The sequence below is a fragment of the Rhinopithecus roxellana genome, chromosome 6 (assembly GCF_007565055.1).
Source record: "Rhinopithecus roxellana isolate Shanxi Qingling chromosome 6, ASM756505v1, whole genome shotgun sequence".
Classification (NCBI taxonomy): domain Eukaryota; kingdom Metazoa; phylum Chordata; class Mammalia; order Primates; family Cercopithecidae; genus Rhinopithecus; species Rhinopithecus roxellana.
This window is the reverse complement of record NC_044554.1, coordinates 110520991-110545502: the sequence shown is the minus strand read 5'-3', so window position 1 is coordinate 110545502 and position 24512 is coordinate 110520991. Positions and strand designations below refer to the sequence as shown.

The following is a 24512-nucleotide window of genomic DNA, read 5'->3' as shown; positions in this document are numbered from 1 at the left end:
AGGCGACAGTTGGAGCTGCAGTAATCAACTTGTGATCATGAGGCATCCTTAGAATGAAAGCCATATATTCTAGACACTAGAGTAGAGAGATCCTCAGCAACACCAGAGAGCTGCCGTATCAGCACTGGACTCTGCTACAAATTTATTTAAGAAAAGTAAAACCTTAACTTTTTTAAACTACTGCTTTTATACTTCTATTACTTGCTGCCAAAAACAGTTCACCATCTTTGAAGAACTAAAATCTATGTACTTCCATTTAAGGGAACATTTACAATATAATGACGTTCTCCTGGTTCTTAAATCAAAATCGACATTATTCAGGCCATATCCTTATGGATTCTGAGGAGCACAATCACAAACCCTCCATCTTCCTCAATCTCCCATTTCATCTCTATCCACCACTACTGATGTTGTAATTATTCCTTTAGGAGACAAAGGTAATTAAAATTTTCTCAAACTATTATTTATAACAAAATCTAAATAGGATATGTCCAGTTTTTCTGGGGTTTTTCCTCTCTTTAAGACTAGTCAAGTGCAACAGTGAGAAGAGAAAGAATAATCTGGTTTTTTTAAATATAGAAGCATATGATCAAGGCATCAATGAATGCAAGCTACATAAATATTTTTATTCATAACAATGGTAAAATTATCACCTGGTATTGATTTAAAAATGAATAATGACTATCATAAAACCAACCCATATTTCTGGATAAACACAGAAAATTGAACACATGTATCTAATATTACTTCACCTCCATGCCCCTCTAAATCTACAGTAAAGAAACATTTTTAAAATTACAAATCCTCAAGGAAGAGTGAATAGGAGAGGAGGTGACAATATACTGGAAGCTGGAAAGTACGTGCAGGAGGTGGCTTAGCAAATCCAAGAAAGCTGACCTCTACATTGGCTTGGTCTACACTGGCTAGGTCTACACTGGTTAGTGAAGTGCACAAGGCAGGTCTAACCATTCTCAAGAATTCAGAAAGGAAACTAGAGTAAGTCAGGACATAACGCAATTGTGATTCAGATGTAGGGTACTGCCATGGCTAGCATTTTTTAATTTCACCAGGTTCATGAAGAAAATGATTTCACAGAGCACTAACTTTACCTAAAGATCTCAAAATAATCATGTATTCATACACTCATCTCTAAAATACCAAGGATGGTATGTTTTATTTTTAGTAATCAGAGTTAATTTTCCATCAACAATCAACACGTGAACGCTACTGACTCCTCCATCAACACCTGCAGCTTGGAGCTGGCTGTTCCTCGGCTGCTTTACCTGCGCAGCCCAGTTAGACCCTTAGACCTCAGCATGTACAAAATCAAACTCTCCTTCTTCCTCCTCCCTCCCTCAAGTGAGTTTCCTCTCATGTTTCCCATCTTAACCAATCACATTATCATCCATGCACTGCCCCATCTCAAAATCTGAGTCATCCTAGATTTCTCTTAACTGCTACCAATTCTCATCACTAAGACCCACCAAGTCTACCTCCTGTTTATCTCTGCTAACTATATATAGCTTACCCCAACCAACTGTACATGCTCCAAAAACACAACAGCATACAAAAGCTAGTGAGGGTACAAGCCAGAACAATGAGGCCCAATATGAGAGCAGGTGAAATAATTACATGAGTAACACAATGTCTGCCCCGGGCTCCTTAATGAGTCCTGGCTCTGGGAGTCCAACTGCTCTCAGGCGGTCTCAGCTTCAACATACTGGGACTGGGAGCCAAGTGCTGGACTGAGGGCAACCTAATGAACAATGTGTGCTTCCACACACCACACTGCACTCCTAAATGTAAGTCAACCACCCCAGCTGGTGCAGAAGAAAGTTCCTCCATGCTGAGGGAAAATCCATTTTCTCCCACTGACTCAGAGCTGTATAAACGGGCCCTTCCGGATGAATTTTCATGGGTGGTTTTGACTATACATATCCCCTTACATAATTTTAAGAACCTCGCAAATGACAGAACTCCCCTCCACCCACTCCTGCCATTCTCACCGTACGCCCTCCTTACAGGCACCTGTTACCTCACATGGGGTCATCTTCTAGACTCTGTGTAATGGAGGTGCCTGCCCATAAAGTCTCCCTAAAACACAAAACTGGCCTCGCGGCTCACTGTCTACACTGCACAAAGGCTGCCTGACCTCCTCTCTCCATACTCCCCTGCTCTAATCACCCTAACCCAGTCAGGTCCTCAGAGTCACCACGCCCTCTCACTGCTGGTCGTCTGCATGTGCTGCTTGTTTGCTCTTGCAGGATTTACATTCAAGAAGTTTGAAAATCCCTTCTGAAGTTCTAATCCAATTTCCACTCAGGAGCACTGCATCTCTTTGACAACTCTGAGTGAGTACTGAGCTTTGGGCAACGCAGTATTGGGGAAGAGCAGAGTTCCCAGGTGCCATCTGCTCAGTCCGCATAACCAGCATAAGATGAGTCTCTGCACCTCCCTGAAAACAGTCAGTGGCAAGGAGGTCATTCTCGCTGCATGTTCAGATGACTGGGCACGGCCGTCAGAAAGGATAATTCTGTGAGCTCCTGTGGGGTCTATCATTTGGGCCTCTTAGACTCTCTTAATGTCTTCAATTCACTTTGATGGCTTGGCCTTAAATCTTTCCACCTGGTTCACGCCCCTTTATTCCATCAACACACGGTTAAGGACATATACCTGAAGGAAACTTACCATTCTCATCACTTCCTCAACCACGACATGCAACAAAATGACTTGCAGAATTCAAAGCACAACACATGTAATACAGTATTTTCTTATCTTTTTTAATAATAAACTTGATTGTTTTTGAACATTCATTGCAGGTACCCATTTTTAGCAAATAGCCTTTTCTATGTTCACACCAAACCTCTCCAATTCCATCCTGGCAAGTGGTTATATTTTACTATCTCATATATGCCAGCTAAATCACAAAAAGAATCCCCTTTAATAAAAATTCTTGCGAGCCATGTGGTGGTCCATATTTGCTCCACATGCCTGAGATTAGATGTCCCTCTAAGTAAAGCAAGAACTCCTGGCACAGGAAGCTGAAGTAGGCAGAAGGAAGCAGCTGGGCTCCATGCCTGCTCCTAAAATCCTATCCAACAGGTAGTTGATGTGATATGCTAGAGAAGGAAAAATGCCAAATCTGACAGGTGGGAATCTGTGATTTGTTTTGGCTGTAAAGACAAAGCCACTCACACACAGTCAGTTTATTGGCTCCATTTGTTCCACATAAACCACTGTGGGCCGGGCATGGTGGCTCATGCCTGTAATCCCAACACTTCGTGAGGCTAAGGTGGGAGAATCACTTAAGCCTGGGAGTTTGAGGCCAGCCTGGACAACATAGCGAGACCCCGTCTCTACAAAAAATTTTTAAAAATTAGCCAGGCTTGTGGTTTCTACCTGTGGTCCCAGCTACTCAGCAGGTTGAAGCGGGAGGATTAACTGAGCCCAGGGTCCGAGGCTGCAATGACTGGATAGAATTGTGCCACGGAACTCCAGCCTGGACGACAGAGCAAGATCCCATTTCTAGAAAAATAAAATACAAAGCAAAACAGCAAAATAAAATAAACTACTGTGGATGTACAGAGAAAACAGAGTGGCCTGTGAAACGCAGCAGCCATACTTGGCAATTTCAGTTGTGAAGACACAGCCAGGGAGAAAAGATCAAAGACTGGCTTTAATATACATTAAATATATATATTTGTTATAGAGTTATTCCATATTTAATAGTTACTCCATTAACTATTAGCCTTATAGTTAAAATATTTCTTATACCAGATAATTCTTAAAAACATTTCATATTCTAATGTTAGAAAGAATTTTATCATTGGATCTGGGACCATTTGACAATGTACTTGCATGAAAAAAAATCCAAACCTAAATTATGTATTTAATATGCAGTTTATGTCACATGAAACTGCCCTCTATAAAGCAAGCATTCTGTACATGGAATTAATTTTAACTTGAAAAGAGCATCTCACAGAAGAAAACACGTAATGCTGAGTAGAACCACTAGAGAACTAGGAGATACTTCTTCACATTTATCTGTGATGTTTCATTTCATTTGAATGAAATCAATTAAGTATCATAATTAGGGCCCATAACTCAGTTCAGTTATCTTTTACAGTAATATTTAAACCCTAGAAAAAAATAACATCTTGACCTGGTTTCCTCTGCTATAAGGGCAATAATTACAATCATCTTGCTATGTCTCAGGAAAACTAAAGTAGGCAGTTGGTTTATCCAAATCCATTCCTCCTTCTATTGTCTTTGCTTTTGGAGGCCTGTTTAGTTACTTACCCTCCTCCACGGTCCAGAACATCAGACAGGTTCTCCTGGTCACCGCCCCAAGGAGAAAGTCTTCATGAATCTAAACCAGTCACAGTAAATCCATTCCTATTGCTCTAACCAGGTTAGGCATAGGCAGATGGGACAAATCTGCTGGGAAGGTTTCTGGGAAAGGGTCTCTAAATTCTTAAAAAGTGAAAGGAAAATCTTCTATCTCTGTATGGAAATGTCCAAAGAGGTGATCTGGGAATTTGGCAGCCACCCTGGGACCCAAAGGGAACAAACAGAAGAGCTCGAGCTGTGCCCTAGGCTGCATGTGCAATTCTATCACTGAGCTGCTAAAACAACGCCCTAGAGCTGCCTCACTTGGGCTTCCTGTTTGGTGAGCTAACAAGCCCCTTTTTGTTCTGAACATTTTTATTGAGCTTTCCAGTATTTTCAAGAAAACAGCCTGATTCATGCACATATCTTTAGAAGAAATTTAAAACGCCCTAGAAAAGAATATCTTCAGTTTAAAATCTAAGCAATTTGGAATTTACAAGAATATATTCCTCTTAGTTCCAGTTACTCACCATTAAAAAATAATGGTCCTCAGGTTCAGCTCGAAGATATTTAAAAACCACTTGCTCCATGAACCTTTCCATAAGATCCCAGTCTTCAATGATTCCATGTCGTATTGGCCACTGGAGGAAGAGAAACCAGAGTTGTTAAGCCTCAGTTCACGACAATAAGAGCAACAGTTTAACAGTGGCACAGAAGAAACTGTGTTATTACAGAATAAAGGTCTCCTTCTCATTGCAGTTTTTAATTCTTGTAAAGAAACAACAGCATTTGAAAAAAGAAAAGATTAAGTTACATTATTGTTCATATTCTCCTCCACTCATTTCTACAAACAAAGAATCACCTTAACAATGACAGGGAGACAGGCCAGGCACAGTGGCTCACGCCTCTAATCCAACATTTCGGGAGACCAAGGCAGGAGGCTCACTCGAGCCCAGGAGTTCGGGACCAGCCTGGGCAACATAGCAAGACAGTCTCTACCAAAAATTTAAAAAATCAGCCAGGCATGGTGATGCATGCCTGTAGTCCCATCTACTTGAGAAGTTGAGGAGAGAGGATTGCTTGAGCTCAGGAGGTCGAGGCTGCAGTGAGCCAAGATGGCATCAGAGCACTCCAGTCTGGGTGACAGAGTAAGACCTATCTCTAAAAAAACAACAACAACAAAAAACAATGAGGAACAGATAGAAAACTGCAGCTAATTATCATACAACTGGATCTGGAGCTTTAAAAAAAAAAAAAGTCTGCTTAAATAATGTGTTTTTTTAATTAACCAATCTGCAATTGTCCCTCAACTGACAGGTTAGTCAACCTGTCAACAATTTTCCAGAGGAGGGGATCTTGCTTTCACGTGTGACCTGGTGTTTCCTGAGTCTATTCTGCATTCCAGGGATCTGTTAATTCCCTTAATTCTCCAATCAAAACACCCCCATTCAAAACCAACCACCACCACCACCTCTATTCAAACATAATAGAAACACATTCCACAACTCACAAATACAACTTCTAGATGACCATTCTGCATTACTCATCCTACTGCTCTACACTTAGAGAAGCAAACACCTGCCGGACACTTACCTTTGTAGCATACGTAGGTTTATCGATGGCTTCATCTCCTATGAAAAAGTCAAGGTCATCAACTCCCCTCAACACTCTCCTTTGGGCTTGGTCGACTACCTTTGCCGACTCTCTGATGGCAATACCTTAAAAAAACACACACACAGAGATTTCTATCACTATCCATATGTATTTAAATGATCAAAAGGGATAACATCCCTATATACACACAAGTAAATTTTCATTGTTAGGGTTCCATATGGGGTGAAGGATGCTCACAAAAAAGACAATGTCAATGAGTACATAAAATAATACAGAAACAAGCTATTCTATTCTGGTATGATTTTCAGAATGGTACAAAGGAAATGAGCTGCTCTGCTTTTATACTGACAGAAGCTACCTTACTAAATTTCTGTTTTATCTGGAAAAATCCCTCAAGATAGTAAGTGAAATGCCTATACATCAGTAGGTTCTAAATTTAAAACACAATATAGAAGGGGACAAATTTCTGTACAATACAGAAAAGGAGAGTAAACAGAAAAATAATGTCTATAATAACACTCGACATCACATAGCCTTAAAATGTACCTTTAGTATTGTTACAGGGAGAAAAAAGCTGTGATTTCCCATTAAAATGATAAATTAGAATGTTATTGGTTAATATCTGTAGCCAAAAAAAGTACCATAATCAAATAACTATTACATAAAAATTCCAAATATTAATGGCTTTATAATTCATTATTTTAATAAGATCTTAACCTTAAATATTTGGGAATATACTTAGTAGTAAATAATCATATCGAACTTCACTCTAGAATTTAACATCTAATGAAATGTGGAGGGTATCACAAAGATTCCATTTTCCATTGAAATTCCTAACTCCTGGTCACACTCTTGAGCTCTCCCATGAGCTATTTTCATTCATCAGGTCTTGACATCAACACCATCTCCTCCCTTGAAGGCTTCCTTGACAACCTGCAGTTCTGCACATGTGTTTGATGCTTCCACTGGCCCTTTTATGCCTGCATTAAGGCATTTTTCAGGATGAATTACAATTGTTTAAGATCAGTCTACCAAACTGTAGATTCCTTAACGTCAAATAACACCCACCTTTTACTGTTTCTCCAGTGGGAGGCTCAGATGTCAATAACTAAAAGTTTACATTTATTGAACACTCTGCTAAGTGTTTCCTTTTGCACACTACTTTATTTAATCCTCACAACAGCTTATGAGACAGGTACTATTACCTGCATTTTACAGAAACGGAAACTTAACAATCTATCAAGGTCACACAGCTTCTAACAGACACAGACAGGATTTGCACCTAAGCAGGCCGCTGACTATCAGAATAGGCATTCGAGAAATATTTGTTAAATTAACATTTTACTCCACTAAAATATTTATTGTGGGTTTGAAAAATGGTCAAACTATACCTACATAATTCTAACATAAACCTAATTCCATAAATACACTAATGGCATCTCACTATCCTTAATGTATTTCAGATGAAAGTACAACTCTCCTAGCTATACAAATATAAGTGCTAGATAAAATTTCTCCAAATTAAAACATCAAAATCTTTGTGACTTACTACCCAAGTGATGTACAGAATCAGTACAGTCCTTATCAAAATACCAATGGCATCCTTCACAGAAATAGAAAAAATCATCCTAAGTTCACATGGAACCACAAGAGACCCCAAATAGTCAAGGGAATCTTAAGCAAAAAGAAGAAAGCTGGAAGGATCACACTACCTGACTTCAGAGTACACTACAAAGCTACAGTAATCAAAACAGCATGGTACTGGTATAAAAACAGACATATAAACCAGTGGAAAAAACAGCCAGAAACGAATCCATGTATTTACACTCAACTGATTTTACACAATGGGTAAAGTCTAAGTGTTACTGGGGAAACTGGATATCCACATGCAGAAGAATGAAAATGAATGCTTACCACTCAACCATATACAAAAATTAACTCAAAATGGATTAAGACTTCAATGTAAGACCTGAAACTGTGGAACTATTAGAAGAAAATGGGAAAATGCTTTATGACATTGGTCTGGGCAAGGATTTTTTTTGGACAAGACCCCAAGAGCACAGGTAATAAAAATAGATAACTGGGACTACATCAAACTAAAAATCTTCTGCACAGCAAAGAAAACAAACAACAAAGTGAAGAGACAATCTATAGAATAGGAGAAACTATTTGCAAACTATCTACCTGACAAAAGATTAATAATTGAAATATATAAAGAACTCAAACAGCAATAAAAAAACAAATAACCCAAGTGAAAAATGAGCAAGAGACCTGAATGGACATTTCTCAAAAGAAGACATACAAATGGCCAACAAGTATATGAAAAAATGTTCAACATCACTAATCATTGGGGAAATGCAAATCAAACCCACAATATCAATCACCTCACCCCACTGAGAATGGCATTTATCAAAAAAGCAAAAGATAGTAAGTGTTGGTAATGATGTGACAAAAAGAGAACCTTTATACACTATAGGTGGGAATGCAAATCAGTCAAGCCATAATGGAAAACAGTATAGAGGCTCCTCAAACAATTAAAAATAGAACTACCATATGATCCAACAATCCCACTACTGGGCATATATCCAAAGTAAATGAAATCAGTATGTTGAAGAGCTATCTACACTCCCATGTTTACCGTATCACTATTCACAATAACCAAGATCTGGAATCAACCTAAGTGTCCATTAGCAGATGAACAGATAAAGAAAATGTGGCTTTATAAACACTGGAATACTATTCAGCCATTTAAAGAAAAAGGAAATTCTGCCATCTGCCCACAACATGGATGAACCTGGAGGGTTATGTTAATTAAAATAAGCCAGGCACAGAAAGACAAACATCACATGGTCTCCTTTACACACGGGATCTTAAAAAGTTGACCTCATAGAGGCAGACTGTAGAATGGTGGTTACCGGGGTCTGAGGCTGTTCGGCGATGGGAAGGACAGGGAGATGTTGGTCAAAAAATATGCAACTACAGTTAGATAGGAGAAATAAATTACAAGAGATCTAGCATACAAGGTGACAACAGTTAATGATGATATATTGCATTCTTTAAAAATGTAGAGTACATGTTACGTGTTATCATCACAAAAATGACTATATGAGGTAATGCATTTGTTAATTCGCTAGATTTAACCATTTTACAATGTATATATACCTCAAAACATCATATTATATATGATAAAAACACACAATGTTATCTGTCAATTTAAAAAATTAAAATCAGAGCTAGCTGTCTGTGGTGGCTCATGGCTCATGCATGTAATCCCAGAGACTCAAGAGGCTAAGGCAGGAGGATCGCTTGAGCTCAGGAGTTTCAGAACAGCCTGGGCAACACAGCAAGACCCCATATCTTAAAAAGCTAAAAAATTAGCCAGGCACAATGGCACACATGCCTGTAGTCCCAGCTACTCGGGAGGATCACTTGAGCCCAGGAGGTTTCAGCCATGATTGCCCCACTGCACTCCAGCCTGAGCTACAGAGAGAGATCCTATATCAAAAAAGTTTAAATTTTTAAAAACTGTTTTTAATCAAAAATTTTTTTTAAATCCTTGCGACTGAATTTCAGGAAAGAGTAAATAATGTTTCTAGGCTGGGCACAGTGGCTCACACCTGTAATCCCAGTACTTTGGGTGGCGGAGACAGGCAGATTGCTTAAGCCTGGGAGTTTAAGACCAGTCTGGGCAATATGGTGAAAACCTGTCTCTACAAAAACAATACAAAAACTAGCCAGGAGTCCCAGCTACTTGGGAGCCTGAGACAAGGGGACTGGGAAATTGAGGCTGCAGTGAGTCATGATCACACCACCACACTCCAGCCTGGGTAACAGAGCAAGACCCTGTCACAAACAAAACAAACAAACTAACAAACAAAAAGTTTCTGATATGAACTAATTTCTTCAAACAGTCCAGCCAAGTTAATTTTTCTATAAAGCTACTTCATGAATGAGCACACAGACTTTGAAGGAATGAAAACCTAGGTTTGAGCACTTACTAGTTAGCTGACTTGAAAAGTTATTATTAACCCTCAGTGCTCTCTCCTCTAAAATGCATATACTACTACCTATCAGGGTGGTGAGAATTAAATGGAACAATGTTTACAAAGTGTTTAGCAGAGACTGTGCTATAGAATAGTACTCAATAGGCCGGGCGCGGTGGCTCAAGTCTGTAATCCCAGCACTTTGGGAGGCCGAGACGGGCGGATCACGAGGTCAGGAGATCGAGACCATCCTGGCTAACACGGTGAAACCCTGTCTCTACTAAAAAATACAAAAAACTAGCCGGGCGAGGTAGTGGGCGCCTGTAGTCCCAGCTACTCGAGAGGCTGAGGCAGGAGAATGGCGTAAACCCAGGAGGCGGAGCTTTCAGTGAGCTGAGATCCGGCCACTGCACTCCAGCCCGGGCAACAGAGCGAGATTGTCTCAAAAAAAAAAAAAAAAGAGAATAGTACTCAATAAACAATATTATCTATACTAAATTGGAGACCAAATTTGTGACTGGCTGAACACTGAACAGGTACCCAGATACAACCATTCCAGAGAAGAACTGAGAAAAATATTATGTTTATCCAGCAATGCCACTTCTAGAAATTCATTCTAAAGAAATAATCATTGAGTAAATAAAGGTATATATACAATAATACTCTTTGTAGAACTAATAATAGCAACAAACTGAAGGGGAAAAGTTAACTGACCTGAAATCAGAGATCAGATAAATAAATTATATCAAATCCTTAGAAAGAGCTGCTAAGGCCGGGCGCAGGGGCTCACACCTGTAATCCCAGCACTTTAGGAGGCCAAGGCGGGTAGATCACCTGAGGTAAGGAGTTCAAGACCAGCCTGACCAACATGATGAAACCCCATCCCTACTTAAAAAAACAAAAATTAGCCAGGCATGGTGGCGGGCACCTATAATCCCAGCTACTTGGGAGGCTGAAGCACGAGAATCACTTGAACATGGGAGGTGGAGGCTGCAGTGAGCCGAGATCACACCATTGCACTCCAGCCAGGGTGACAGAACAAGACACGGTCTCAAAAAAAAAAAAAAAAAAAAAAAAAAAAAAAAAAAACAAGAGCTACTAAGTTGCCTTTTAGAATATTCATAGTATGACTCCACTTCAGTAAATACACAGAGTTGCACGTGTGTGTTTAATGTATATAAGACGCCCAGACAAAAGATTAATACTGGTTAACCATGGATGGTAGAGCTATTGGTGACTTTTGCTTCTTCTACTGGGTATATTGGTTTTTCAACTATTAAAAAGAAGCTAACAAAACAAAATAAAAGTAAAAGCTAATCTTTTGTTTATGAACTGAAGTATTTATTCTGTTACCTCTCAAAATCATTTACCCTTAATGCCTCACTTCCATATGAAAAGTTTTCAAGGTAAGTCAGGCTGTAGAATTTTCTCAGAGAGCTATTAAGCTAGCTACAAATTTGTATTTTGTTCCAAGACAAATTAGTAAACATATATAATTTTTTCTAAAAGTAGATTATCTGGAATCCCCAATTTACTACAAATGAATAACAACACAGCTGTAAGAGTGAATTTGAGGCTGGGAACGTGGCTCACGCCTGTAATCCCAACACTTTGGGAGGCCAAGGTGGGTGGATCACTTGAGGTCAAGAATTTGAGACCACCCTGGCCAACACAGTGAAACCGTGGCTGAGGTTGCAGTGAGCCGAGATCGCACCACTGCACTCCAGCCTGGAAACAGAGCAAGACTCCATCTAAAAAATAATAATCAAAAATAATAAAAATAAAAATAAAACACATACACACACACACAAAGTATACTTCTTTTAACTACTACACAGGAAGCAACTGTATCCACGCAAGAAAATAAAAGTATATAGAGCTTATATTCCAATATATGCTTATATTCCAATATATACTTATATTCCAATTAAAAAAATTATAAAAATTAGCTGGGCGTAGTGGCATATGCCTGTAATCCCAGCTAGTCGGGAGGCTAAGGCAGGAGAATTGCTTGAACTCAGGTGGCAGAGGTTGCAGTGAGCTGAGATCATGCCATTGTACTCCAGCCTGGGTGACAGAGTGAGACTCCGTCTCAAACAAACAAAAAAAAAAGAGTGAAACTGAAGACTTTTTATCAGAAAGGCATCTTGCAGTAACAGGATAAAAAGGTGAAAAGAAAAAGACACAGGGCAGAAATCACTTTCCCCACCTCCTTTTCTCATTCCAACTCACTGCCACTTTTAAAGTCTCAAAGATACCAAGTTATAAACAGTGGCACAAAACTAAAGGACAGAACTTAAGCAGAACTGAAGAAAGCAAGAGTGAAGTGGAAACTGAGGCTGAGAATGAGAAGCAAAGACGACATCGGAGACCTTGGGCTGAACATGGGCTAGAAAAGTCTGGTGGGCCACGACGACTGCGGTGATCTGCAGAAACAGGTAACACCCATCTCTGACCACACCATTAAATGGCACACTGGCGCCACACAGAACCATCTGATGCACAAGTTTGGTATTCCAAAGGGCCACTGGCCAAAGTGCCAATACAAGTGACAGATCCTATCCTCTGGGCAAGATCAAACTTAATTGTGTGTGAATTCAGAATTAAACTGTCAAGTCAATATAAAAGATTGTAAAGAGATAGTCGTGTGCCATGGCTCACGCCTGTAATCCCAACACTTTGGGAGGCCGAGGCAGGTGGATCACAAGGTCAAGGGATTGAGACCATCCTGGCCAACATGGTGAAACCTCAACTCTACCAAAAATACAAAAATTAGCTGGGCATGGTGGTGTGCACCTGTAGTCCCAGCTACTCGGGAGTCTGAGACAGGAGAATTGCTTGAACCCAGGAAGCTGAGGCTGCAGTGAGCCGAGATCACACCACTGCACTCCAGCCTGGAAACAGAGCAAGACTCCGTCTAAAAACTAATAATAATCAAAAATAATAAAAATAAATTAAAACACATACACACACACACACACACACAAAGTATACTTCTTTTAACTACTATACAGGAAGCAACTGTATCCATGCAAGAGAATAAAAGTATATAGAGCTTATATTCCAATATATGCTTATATTCCAAATATTTTGTCTATACCTATGGAAACCAAGATGTGGACCAAACAGTTCTTATGAACACAACGAAGAAATCTGTCTAAATAATCTATGTCACCCAAGCTATCTCTGGTATACCACAACATACCACAGTCCATCCCAACCCAGCAGTAACTCAGAACTCCTCCCCAAGTGACTGTCAACAAAGGCCAAAAGAAGAACCTCAACTTTGACTCCCAAACTGGCAATAATGAAGTGGTATCCCTATTCCCCTGCTGGAGTAGTGTCAGAAAAGACTTGCTAAAACACAAAATTAAAATAAGAACCTCTTAACATAATACCCAAAGTACCTAGGTTTCCATTTTAAAACTCTTACCATGGCAAAAACCAGTAACATCTCAACTGAAAAGAGAAAAGACAATGAATAGACAATGCCACTGAGATAACACAGACATTATACTTACCAAACAAGGATTTTAGGAGCCACCACAAAATGCCTCAAAGAGCAATCTCAAATACTCTTGACTCTTGAAACAAATGGAAAATAAAAGGAAGTCTCAGCAAGCAAATACAAAGCCACAGCAAAGAAACAAGATATAAAGACAAAACCATATGGAAATTACAGAATTAAAAATCACAATAACAGAAATAAAAATCTTGAGAGATGGCCTCAACAGAAGAAAAGGACAGAGGAAAACACTGAACTTGAAGACAGAATAACAGAAATTACCCAGTCCAAACAAAAGAGAGAAAATAGACTGGAAGAAGAAGAAAAAAAAAAAAAACAGAGCCCAGAGCCTCAGGGACATCTGGGATATATAAGAAAAGATTTAGCATTCATGGATTACAATTCCCAGAAGGAAAAGAGAAAGAAGGCAGGACCAGAAGGCATGCAAAGAAATAATGGCTAAAACTGCCAAATTTGGCAAGAAAAAAAAAAGGGAAGAAGAAAAAGAAATAAACTAATAGATTCAGTACTTAACAAACCCCAAATAAGATAACCCAAAACAAAACAAAACAAAATCCATTCCAAAACACATTATACTCAAACTTCTAAAAAACTAAAGACCAAAAAAAGAAAAAATTCAGCTTCCAAGGACATTTCTCATCAGAAATCATGACACACACACAAAAAAAGGTGCCACAACATTTTTGTGCTGAAAGAACTGTCCATCCAGAAATCTGTGTTCAGCAAAAATATCCCCTAAGAATAAAGAGCAAATCAAGACTTTCCATTGAAATAAAACTGACACAATTTGTCAACAGCATTCCCACTTCAAAAGAATGGCTTGGGATGTTCAGGCAGTCCATGATTTTTTGTTTTTTTTTTTGTTTTGTTGTTGTTGTTGTTGTTGTTGTTGTTGTTGTTGTTGTTTTTGAGACGGAGTCTCGCTCTGTCACACAGGTTGGAGTGCAGTGGCGTGATCTCGGCTCACTGCAACCTCCACCTCCTGGGTTCAAGCGATTCTCCTGCCTCAGCCTCCCAAGTAGCTGGGACTACAGGTGCACACCATCACGCCCAGCTAATTTTTGTATTTTTAGTAGAGACAGGGTTTCACCATGTTGGCCAGGATGGTCTCAATCTCTTAATCTTGTGACCCGCCCACCTCTGCCTCTCAAAGTGCTGGGATTACAGGCGTAAGCCACCGTGCCCAGCCTATGTTTTTTTAATTATGAAAAAATAAATAAATATTAAAAAGAATGGCTAAAGGAAGTTCTCTAAAGAGAAAAGAAATGATAAAAGAAGGAATTTGGGTACATCAAGAAAAAAGAACAATGGACAGAGCAAAAATGTGGAGAATTATTTTCCTTTTCCTCTTGAGTTTTCTAAATTATGTCTGGCAGTTGAAGCAAAAATTATAACTGATGTGAATCTCATGAGATTCAATGTATATCGAGGAAAGATTTAAGACAATTACGTTAGAAATGGGGGGGAGGCACGGTGGTTCACGCCTGTAATCCCAGCACTTTGGGAGGCTGAGGCAAGGGGATCACCTGAGGTCAGGAGTTTGAGACCAACCTGGCCAACACAGTGAAACCCTATCTCTACTAAAAATACAAGAATCAGCTGGGTGTGGTGGCAGGCACCTGTAATCCCAGCTGCTTGGGAGGCCTGAGGCAGGAGAATCACTTGAACCCGGGAGGCGGAGGTTGCAGTGAGCCAAGATCACGCCACTGTACTCCAGCCTGGGGGACAGAGTGGGATTCCGTCAAGAGAAGAGAGAGAAGGGAGGGGAGGGGAGGGGAGGGGAAGAGAAGAGGAGAAAAGAAAAGAGAAAAAGAAAAGAAAAGAAAAGAGAAAAAGAAAAGAAAAGAGAAAAAGAAAAGAAAAGAGAAGAGAAGAGAAGAGAAAAAGAAAAGAAAAGAAAAGAAAAGAAAAGAAAAGAAAAGAAAAGAAAAGAAATAGGGGTAAAGGGACCTACAGGGAGGTAGGGTTTCTACATTTCATTCCAACTGGTAAAATGTTGATACCAGTAGACCAAGGGGAAAATATATATATATTTCTTTAATTATAATAACTAGAACAACCACTTAAAAAACTATACAACGAGATGTATGCAAAAACACAATAGACAGGCCAGGCACAATGGCTCACACCTGTAATCCCAGGATTTTGGGAGGCCAAGGCAAGCAGATCACTTAAGTTCAGGAGTTCGAGACCAGCCTGGCCAACATGGCAAACCTCTGTCTCTACTAAAAATATATATATAAATTAGCTGGGAGTGGTGGCACATGCCTGTAATCCCAGCTACTTGGGAGGCTGGGGCACAAGAATAGCTTGAACCCAGAAGCCAGAGGTTGCAGGGAACTGAGATCATGCCACTGGGCGACAGAGCAAGACTCTGTTTCCAAAAAAAAAAAAAAACTACAGATAAATCGAAATGCAATTCTTAAAAAAATGTACAAATAACCCATAGAAGTTAGGCAAAACAAAACAGAAAAACAAAAAACAAAAGGAATAAACAGAAAAGCAGTAATCAATAATTACAATAAATATAAATGGTCTAAATATACCAATTAAAAAATAGATACTGGCAGAGTGCATTAAAAAATAAGACTGATCTCCGCTGTCTACAAGAAACTCTTCAAATGTAATGATATAAGTAAGTTGAAAGTAGAAAGATGAAAAAAAGACATTCCATACAAACATTAATCAAAAGAAAGCACAAGCAGCTATACTGCTATAAGAAAAAGTAGTCTTTCAAGCAAAGAAAATTACCACTTACAGACAGGGACATTATATATGATAAAGAGTCAATCCATCAAGAAGACATAGATATCCTAAATGGGTGTGCACCAAAAAACAGAGCTGCAAAATACATGAAGCAAAAACTGATGGGGAAAAAAATATACAAATCCACAATTATAATTGTAAACTTCAATGTCTCTTTCTCAACACTTAATAGAACAAGTACACAGAAAATAAGCAAGAATATCAAATAATTCAATAATGCCATCAACCCACAGGCTCTGACTGCCATTTTTATAGAACACTCTGACAAGAAGAGAAATCACATTGCTTTCCAAGTGCCCATGCAGCTTATACCAAAAGAAACCTTATGCTGGACCATAAAACAAACCTCAACAAATATAAAAGAATTTAAGTCATACAGAGTGTATTTTCTGACTACAATAAAATTAACCCAGAAATCAGTAACAAATAATAATGAGAAAATCTCCTACATATTTGGAAATTTAAAAACACAGTTGTAAGAATCCATAGTCAAAGAGGAAGTTTTAGAGAATCTAAAAAATACATTAACAGGATGAAATGAAAACATATCAAAATTCGGAGGAATGTCACAGCTAACGCAATGCTAATACAGAAAATTTTAGCACTAAATGCTTATATGAGAAGAGTCTCAAACTAATAATCTATGACTCCACCCCACCTTAAGAATCTAGAAAAAGAAAAGCAAAATAAACCCAAGACGAGCAAAAGGAATGAAATGATGAAGATAACAATAGAAATCACTGATATTTCAAACAGGAAATGTGAGAAAATCAATGAATCAAAAAAGCTAGTTCATCAAAAATAAAAACTTTGTGAAAAACTCTGTGAAGGTAAAAAACCAAGCTACTGACTGGAAGAAATTATTATAAACCACACATTTGACCAATGGACTTATATCTGGTATATATCAACAACTCATAGTGAGATATCATCTCTACAAAACTTTAAAAATTTAAAAATTAGCCAGGTGTGGTGGTGCACACCTGTAGTCCCAGTTACTCAGGAGGCTGAGGCAGGAGGATCACCTGAGCCCAGGAGTTCAAGGCTGCAATGAGGTGCAATTGCGCCACTGCGCTCCAGCATGGACAACAGAGAGACACCTTGTTTCTAAAAAATATAAATTTTAAAATAAAAGTAAAAATAAAGAACTCTCAAAACACAACAGTAAAAATATAAATAGTCAAATTTAAAAATGAACAAAATACATGAAAAGGCATTTCAAGGAAGATGACATTCAGGTGGCATATAAACACACGAAAAGATGTTTGACATCACTAGCCATTAGGGAACTGAAAATGATGAGAAATCATAACACACTTACTGATCAGCTAAATAAAAAACAGTGACTGGGCACGGTGGCTCACACCTGTAATCCCAGCGCTTTGGAAGGCCAAGGCAGGTGGATCACTTGAGGTCAGAAGTTCGAGACCAGCCTGGCCAACATGGTGAAAATTCATCTCTACTAAAAATACAAAAATTAGCCGGGCACGGTGGCGGGCACCTGTAATCCCAGCTACTCAGGAGGCTGAGGCAGGAGAATTGATTGAACCCAGGAGGCAGAAGTCGCAGTGAGCCAAGATCGCACCACTACACTCCAGCCTGGGCAACAGAGCGAGATTCTGTCTCAAAAAAAAAAAACAGGCACACACTGTATGAGTAGTAGCATTACAGCTGAGTAGTATTTAGTGTATGATATACCACCGTCAGTTTAAATATTAATCTATTGAGGAACATATATTATGGAGATGATAAAATTATAGAAATGGAAACAGAGCAGTGGTTAGGAATAGTGGAGGGAGAGAAGTGTAATTATATAGGAGTAGCACCAGAGAGATCTTGGTAGTGAGAAAATAATTCTGTAACTTGATTACAGTGGTAGTTCAAGGAATCTACAGATAGAATTACAATGACATAGAACTATACACACACACTGTACCAACATCCATTTCCTGGGGCTGGTCTGTTTTTGTTTTTTAGAGACAGGGTCTCACTTCTGGTTATAATATTGCACTACAATTTGTAAGATGCAACCTTTGGGGAAATATAGGAAAAGTGTACACAGAATCTCTCTAAACTATCTTTGCAACTTCCTATTAGGTTATAATTATTTCAAAATAAAATATTTTAAAGACAGAGCTTATAAATGACTTAAACTAGAAAATAAAACACTTCTTTTTTTTTTTTTTCTTTTGAGATGGAGTCTCGCTCTGTCGCCCAGGCTGGAGTGCAGTGGCCGGATCTCAGCTCACTGCAAGCTCCGCCTCCCGGGTTTACGCCATTCTCCTGCCTCAGCCTCCGGAGTAGCTGGACTACAGGCGCCCGCCACCTCGCCCGGCTAGTTTTTTGTATCTTTTAGTAGAGACGGGGTTTCACCGTGTTAGCCAGGATGGTCTCGATCTCCTGACCTTGTGATCCACCCGTCTCGGCCTCCCAAAGTGCTGGGATTACAGGCTTGAGCCACCGCGCCCGGCCAAAACACTTCAGCTGTAATGATGAATCAAAACTAACAAGATTAAACTTAATAATAAAGAACAGTGGGCCAGCGCAGTGGCTCATGCCTGTAATCACTTTGAGAGACTGAGGCAGGCGGACAGCTTGAGGCCGGGAGTTCAAGACCAGACTGGGCAACACTGTTAAACCCTGTCTCTATTAAAACTACAAAAATCAGCTAGGCATGGTGGCACACGTCTATAATCCCAGCTACTTGGGAGGCTGAGGCAGAATTGCTTGAACCCAGGAGGTGAAGGTTGCAGTGAGCTGAGATCGTGCCACTGTACTCCAGCCTGAGCGACAGAGCAAGACTCTATCTCAAACAAACAAACAAACAAACAAACAGAACAGTTCTTTTTTTTAACAAGCTCTGCAGTTAAAAAAAAAAATTGTTTGGGTATAGGATTATAGGATGTGGATAACCAAGAAAAGACGTGACTACTTTCCTAAATGCCAAAAAAGTCATCTGAGGGCAATCTAAGGAAGGTCATCAAGAAGAGTGTATCTAAGGACTTAAGACACAGATACTTCAGAACATTTGCTACAACAGTTGAGAGACACGACAATAGTCATTTTTTTAATCCAGCATATTTCTCAAAAAACTGTTACATATTTTTACTAAAGCTTGAAGGAACAAACAATCCCTATCTTATTCAAACTGTTGCAGAGAATAAAAAAAGAAAGCTAACAAACTCATTTATGAAGCCCATATAATCCTGATACACGACCAGACAAAAATAAGAAATCAAAATTACAGTCCAATCTCACTTTTGAATACTGACGCAAAGTTCTCAAATATTTGCAATTACAGTTCAGCATGTACTTCATATTTCATAACCTAGTATGATTTATCCCGAAAATGAAATAATTGTTCAAGCTGGACACGGTGGCTCACTCCTATAATCCCAGTGCTCTGGGAGGCTGAGGCAGGAGGATCACTTGAGGCCAGGAGTTTGAGACCAGCCTGGGCAACAAAGAGAGACCCCATCTCCACAAAAAGAAAAAAAAAGAAAAGAAATAACTGTTCGATATTTGAAAATGTATTAAAGTAATTCCTCCTATTAAGAGTAGGTGGGGTGCCTCACACCTATGATTTCAGCACTTTGAGAGACCAAGGTGAGAGGATAGCGTGAGCCCAGGAAGTTCGAGACCAGCACAGGCAATATAATGAGACTCCATCTCTATGAAAAATTTAAAGATTAGCCAGACATGATGGCTCCCACATGTGGTCCCCAGCTACTTGGGAGGCTGAGGCGGGAGGATCTCTTGAACCTGGAAAGTCAAGGCTGCAGTGAGTCATGATCATGTCACTACACTCCAGTCTTAAAGTATAGTGTCTCAAAAAAAAAAAAAACCACAGATGTCCAAAACCATATGATCATCTCAAAAACAGAAAAGCCTTGACTACATGTCAATACTCACTGTCAGTCATGATATTTTTAATTCTTAAAAAAAAACCCTCAGGTTAAACTAGGAGTAGAAGACCACTGTTTTAATCTGAAAAAGGATTTCTGCAAAAACCTACAGTAATCACTAGTAGAGTACTATAATAAAATCTCATTCTCATTAAAGTCGGAAAGTCAAAAAAGCACCTGCTGTCTCCAGTCCTGATCATTATTTTAATAGAAGTTTTAGTCAACACAGCAAGATCAAGAAAAGAAACACAAAGTGTTAGAACTGGAAGAGACAAAATAACCACTATTTGAAGGCAATACAATAGTCTTCATAGAAAACTTTAAAGAATCTGCAGACTATTAAAACAAATAAGAGAGGTCAATAAAGGTTGTTGGATTTAAAAAAAAACTTACAAACCTCAGTAGCATTCCCATACGCTGGAAATAATTAGAAAATATAATTTTTAAAGTATTTTGATGACAGCAACAAAAATATAAAGGTACCTAAAAATAAAGCTGGCAAAAACTATGTAAAGAGTTGTTTTGGGGTTTTGTTTGTTTTTGAGACAAGGTCTCACTATGTCACCAAGGCAAGAGCGCAGCAGGGCAGTCACAACTCACTGCAGCCTCAATCTCCTGGGCTCAAGCAATCCCCCCACCTCAGCCTCCCAAGTAGCTGGGACCACAGGTGAGTGTCATTACACGTAGCCAATTTATTTTCATTTCCGGTAGAGACAAGGTCTCACTATGTCACCAAGGCAAGAGCGCAGCAGGGCAGTCACAACTCACTGCAGCCTCAATCTCCTGGGCTCAAGCAATCCCCCCACCTCAGCCTCCCAAGTAGCTGGGACCACAGGTGAGTGTCATTACACGTAGCCAATTTATTTTCATTTCCGGTAGAGACAAGGTCTCACTATGTTGCCAAGGCTGGCAACTCCTGGGCTCAAGCAATCCTCCCACCTCGGCCTACCAAAGTGCTGCAATTATAGGCGTGAGCCACTGTGTCCAGCCCTCTGTGTGAGACTGTAAGGGCTTTTTTGTTGTTGTTGTTGCTGTTGTTGTTTTGAAATAGCATCTGGCTCTGTTGCCCAGGCTGGAGTGCAGTGGCACAATTGCAGCTCACTGCAACCTCCACCTCCCAGGCTCAAGCGACTCTCATGCCTCAGCCTTCCAAGTAGCTGCGATTACAGGTGTGTGCCACCACACCCAGCTAATTTTTGTATTTTTTAGTAGAGACAAGGTTTCACCATGTTGGCTGCGCTGGTCTCTAACTCCTGGCCTCAAGTGATCCACCCACCTTAGCCCTCCCAAAGTGCTGGGATTACAGGTGTGAACCACTGCGCCCATCCTGTAAGAGCTTTTTAAAGAATACTTTAAGGCCGGGCGCAGTGGCTCACACCTGTAATCCCAGCACATTGGGAAGCTGAGATAGGCGGATCACAAGGTCAGGAGTTCAAGACCAGCCTGGCCAACATAGTGAAACCCCGTCTCTACTAAAAAAAATTAGCCAGGCATGGTGGTGTGCACCTGTAGTCCCAGTTACTCAGGAGGCTGAGGCAGGAGAATCATTTGAACCTGGGAGGTGGATGTTGCAGTGAGCCGAGATTGTGCCACTGCTCTCCAGCCTGGGCAACAGAGCGAGACTCCATCTTAAAAAAAAACTTTAGAACATTAGAACATTACTGAAAAACACAAGAGACATAAATAAACAATGAAACACATATACCATCTTCAAGGGTAGGAATACTATATTCCGATCCAAGAAAGTCAAATTTGATGTCAAATTTTTCCCCAATTAATCTATAAATAATAGGCCAGGCGCAGTGGCTCACGACTGTAATCCCAGCACTTTGGGAGGCCAAGGCCAGTGGATCACCTGAGCTTGGGAGATCAAGACCAGCTTGACCAACATGGAGAAACCCCGTCTCTACTAAAAATACAAAATTAGCCGGGCGTGGTGGTACACGCCTGTAATCCCAGCTACTGGGGAGGCTGAGGCAGGAGAATCCCTCAAACCCGGGAGGGGGAGGTTGCAGTGAGCCGAGATCATGCCACTGCACTCCAGCCTGGGGAACAAGAGAGAAACTCCGTCTCCAAAAAAAAAAAAAAAAAAAAAAATCTATAAATAATAATCAAGGCTGGGTGTAGTGGCTCACGCCTGTAATCCCAGCACTGTGGGAGGCCGAGGAGGGAGGATCATGAGGTCGGGAGTTCCAGACCAGCCTGGCAAACATGGTGAAACCCCATCTCTACTAAAAATACAAAAATCAGCTGGGATCATGCCTGTAATCCCAGCTACTGGGGAGGCTGAGACAGGGGAATCGTTTGAACCTAGGAGGCGGAGGTTGCAGTGAGGCGAGATCTCACTATTGCACTCCAGCCTGGACAACAAGAGCGAAACTCCATCTCAAAAAAAAAAATAATAAAATAATAATAATAATAATCAAAACCCCATTATAATTTTCATGGAACTTAAGCTGATTCTAAAGAGCCAAAGCTATTCTGAGGAAAAAAATGAGTAGGAATTGAATCCACTAGATTAAAACATGACAAAGTAATAATATTTAACACTGTGAGTGTGGAACACAGATAAATACATCAACGAAACAAAACACAGACACCAAAAATATTCCCAAGCGTAAATGGAACCTCAATACGATCAAGGAGGTGTGCCAAACGGGAACACACTTTTTAATAAATAGTGCTGGGACAACCAGCCTTCCACATGGAAAACAAAATTACCTATCTCCTTCACACCATACTCAGAAGTTAACTTAAAATTTTCTTAGAAAAATATAGAAAGTCTTTATGACTTTGGAGTAGAAATGCATTTTTTCTTTTTTTTTTTTTTGAGACAGAGTTTCACTCTGTCACTCAGGCTGGAGTACAGTGGCGCGATCTCGGCTCACTGCAAGCTCCGCCTCCCGGGTTCACGCCATTCTCCTGGCTCAGCCTCCTGAGTAGCTGGGACTACAGGCGCCCGCCACCGCGCCCGGCTAATTTTTTGTATTTTTAGTAGAGACGGGGTTTCGCCGTGGTCTCGATCTCCTGACCTTGTGATCCGCCCACCTCGGCCTCCCAAAATGCTGGGATTACAGGCGTGAGCCACCGCGCCCGGCAGAAATGCATTTTTTAAACAGAAACAGATTATAAAAGAAAAAGACTGAAAAGTATTACTATATCAAAATTTTTAATTTCTAGGTGATAAAAGATAATTTTTTAAAATGTCCTAGAATAAAAAAGTGTCTGCAAAAAGTTCATATTTAACCTCTACAAAGAGTTCCTGTAATTCCATTAAAAAATGCAATAGAAAAATGGGCAAAGATATGAACAGGCAATGAAAGGTGCTCAACCTTATCAGTAATCTGAGAAATAGAAATTCTTTGAATGAGCTATCGTTTTACATTCATTAGACTGACCAAAATGTAAGTCAAACAATACCAATTGTCAAGGATGTATGAAGCAGAAACTCACACACTGCCAACGGGATATCCATCAGGACAGCCTCCTGGAGGAGCCACGTGGCAATACCTAATAAGGTGTTGCCTAAGGATGAAGGGGTGTACACTCTGTGACAAAACAATTTCTGATTATTTCCTCTCAGGAAACTAGCAGATATGCATAAGGAGATTTTTACTGCACCATTTTATATAACAGAGAAATGTGAAAAATACCCAAAAGGAAAAAAATTGTTGTATATTCACGTTAGAACTCTGATGTACATCTGTATGTATCAGAACTGATACATGATGAAAACATAATATTGAGGGTTTTTCCTTTTAAAGACCATGGAGAAAGTTAGTTACAGTGTGATACCATTTTGGAAATGTTTGAACTCACAAAACAATGTATATTTGTACATGTTATATACAGATAAAAATTGAATAAAAATACAATCAGAAAATATCCACCAGAGGAAAGAGGGAAAGAAGAGGGGGCTGATACTCAGCCTAGAATGTATCATTTATTCATTTGCTCTGATACAGAGATGAAATGTGCAGTAATGCTGATGTGTTCATTCCCGGTGGTGAGTCCATGGCATGGAGTGTGTGAGTGTGTTTGTGTGTGCGTGTGTGTGTGTGGTTTTTGTTTTTGTTTTTCTTTTTGAGACACAGCCTTACTCTGTCCCCCAGGCTAGAGTGCAATGGCTCAATCTTGGCTCACTGCAACCTCCACCTCCCGGGTTCAAGTGAGTCTCCTGCCTCAGCCTCCCAAGTAGCTGGGATTACAGGCACCCGCCACCATGCAGGTTAATTTTTGTATTTTTAGTAGAGATGGGGTGTCGCCATTTTGGCCAGGCTGGTCTCGAATCCCTGACCTCAGGTGATTCGCCCACCTTGGCCTCCCAAAGTGTTAGGATTACAGGCATGACCCACAGCACCTGTTGTTATACTTTCTATCTGCAGCCTA

The 24512-nt window shown here is 39.9% G+C and overlaps 1 protein-coding gene across 7 annotated transcripts in view; it reads right to left on the bottom strand.

The window, feature by feature from the left end:
- The window catches only part of ACTR3B (actin related protein 3B), a 99693-nt gene that overhangs the window by 48628 nt on the left and 26553 nt on the right, over positions 1-24512 (bottom strand). For all 7 annotated transcript variants that reach the window (XR_004058047.1, XM_030933029.1, XM_030933032.1 and 4 more), the window contains 2 exons: positions 5923-6047; positions 4860-4970 (listed from right to left, as the gene is read on the bottom strand). Coding sequence is in view for 5 of the 7 variants with exons in the window: in XM_030933029.1 (XP_030788889.1) it covers positions 4860-4970; positions 5923-6047 (236 nt within the window). In the remaining 2 variants the exon portion in view is untranslated. The remainder of the gene's footprint in view (positions 1-4859; positions 4971-5922; positions 6048-24512) is intronic.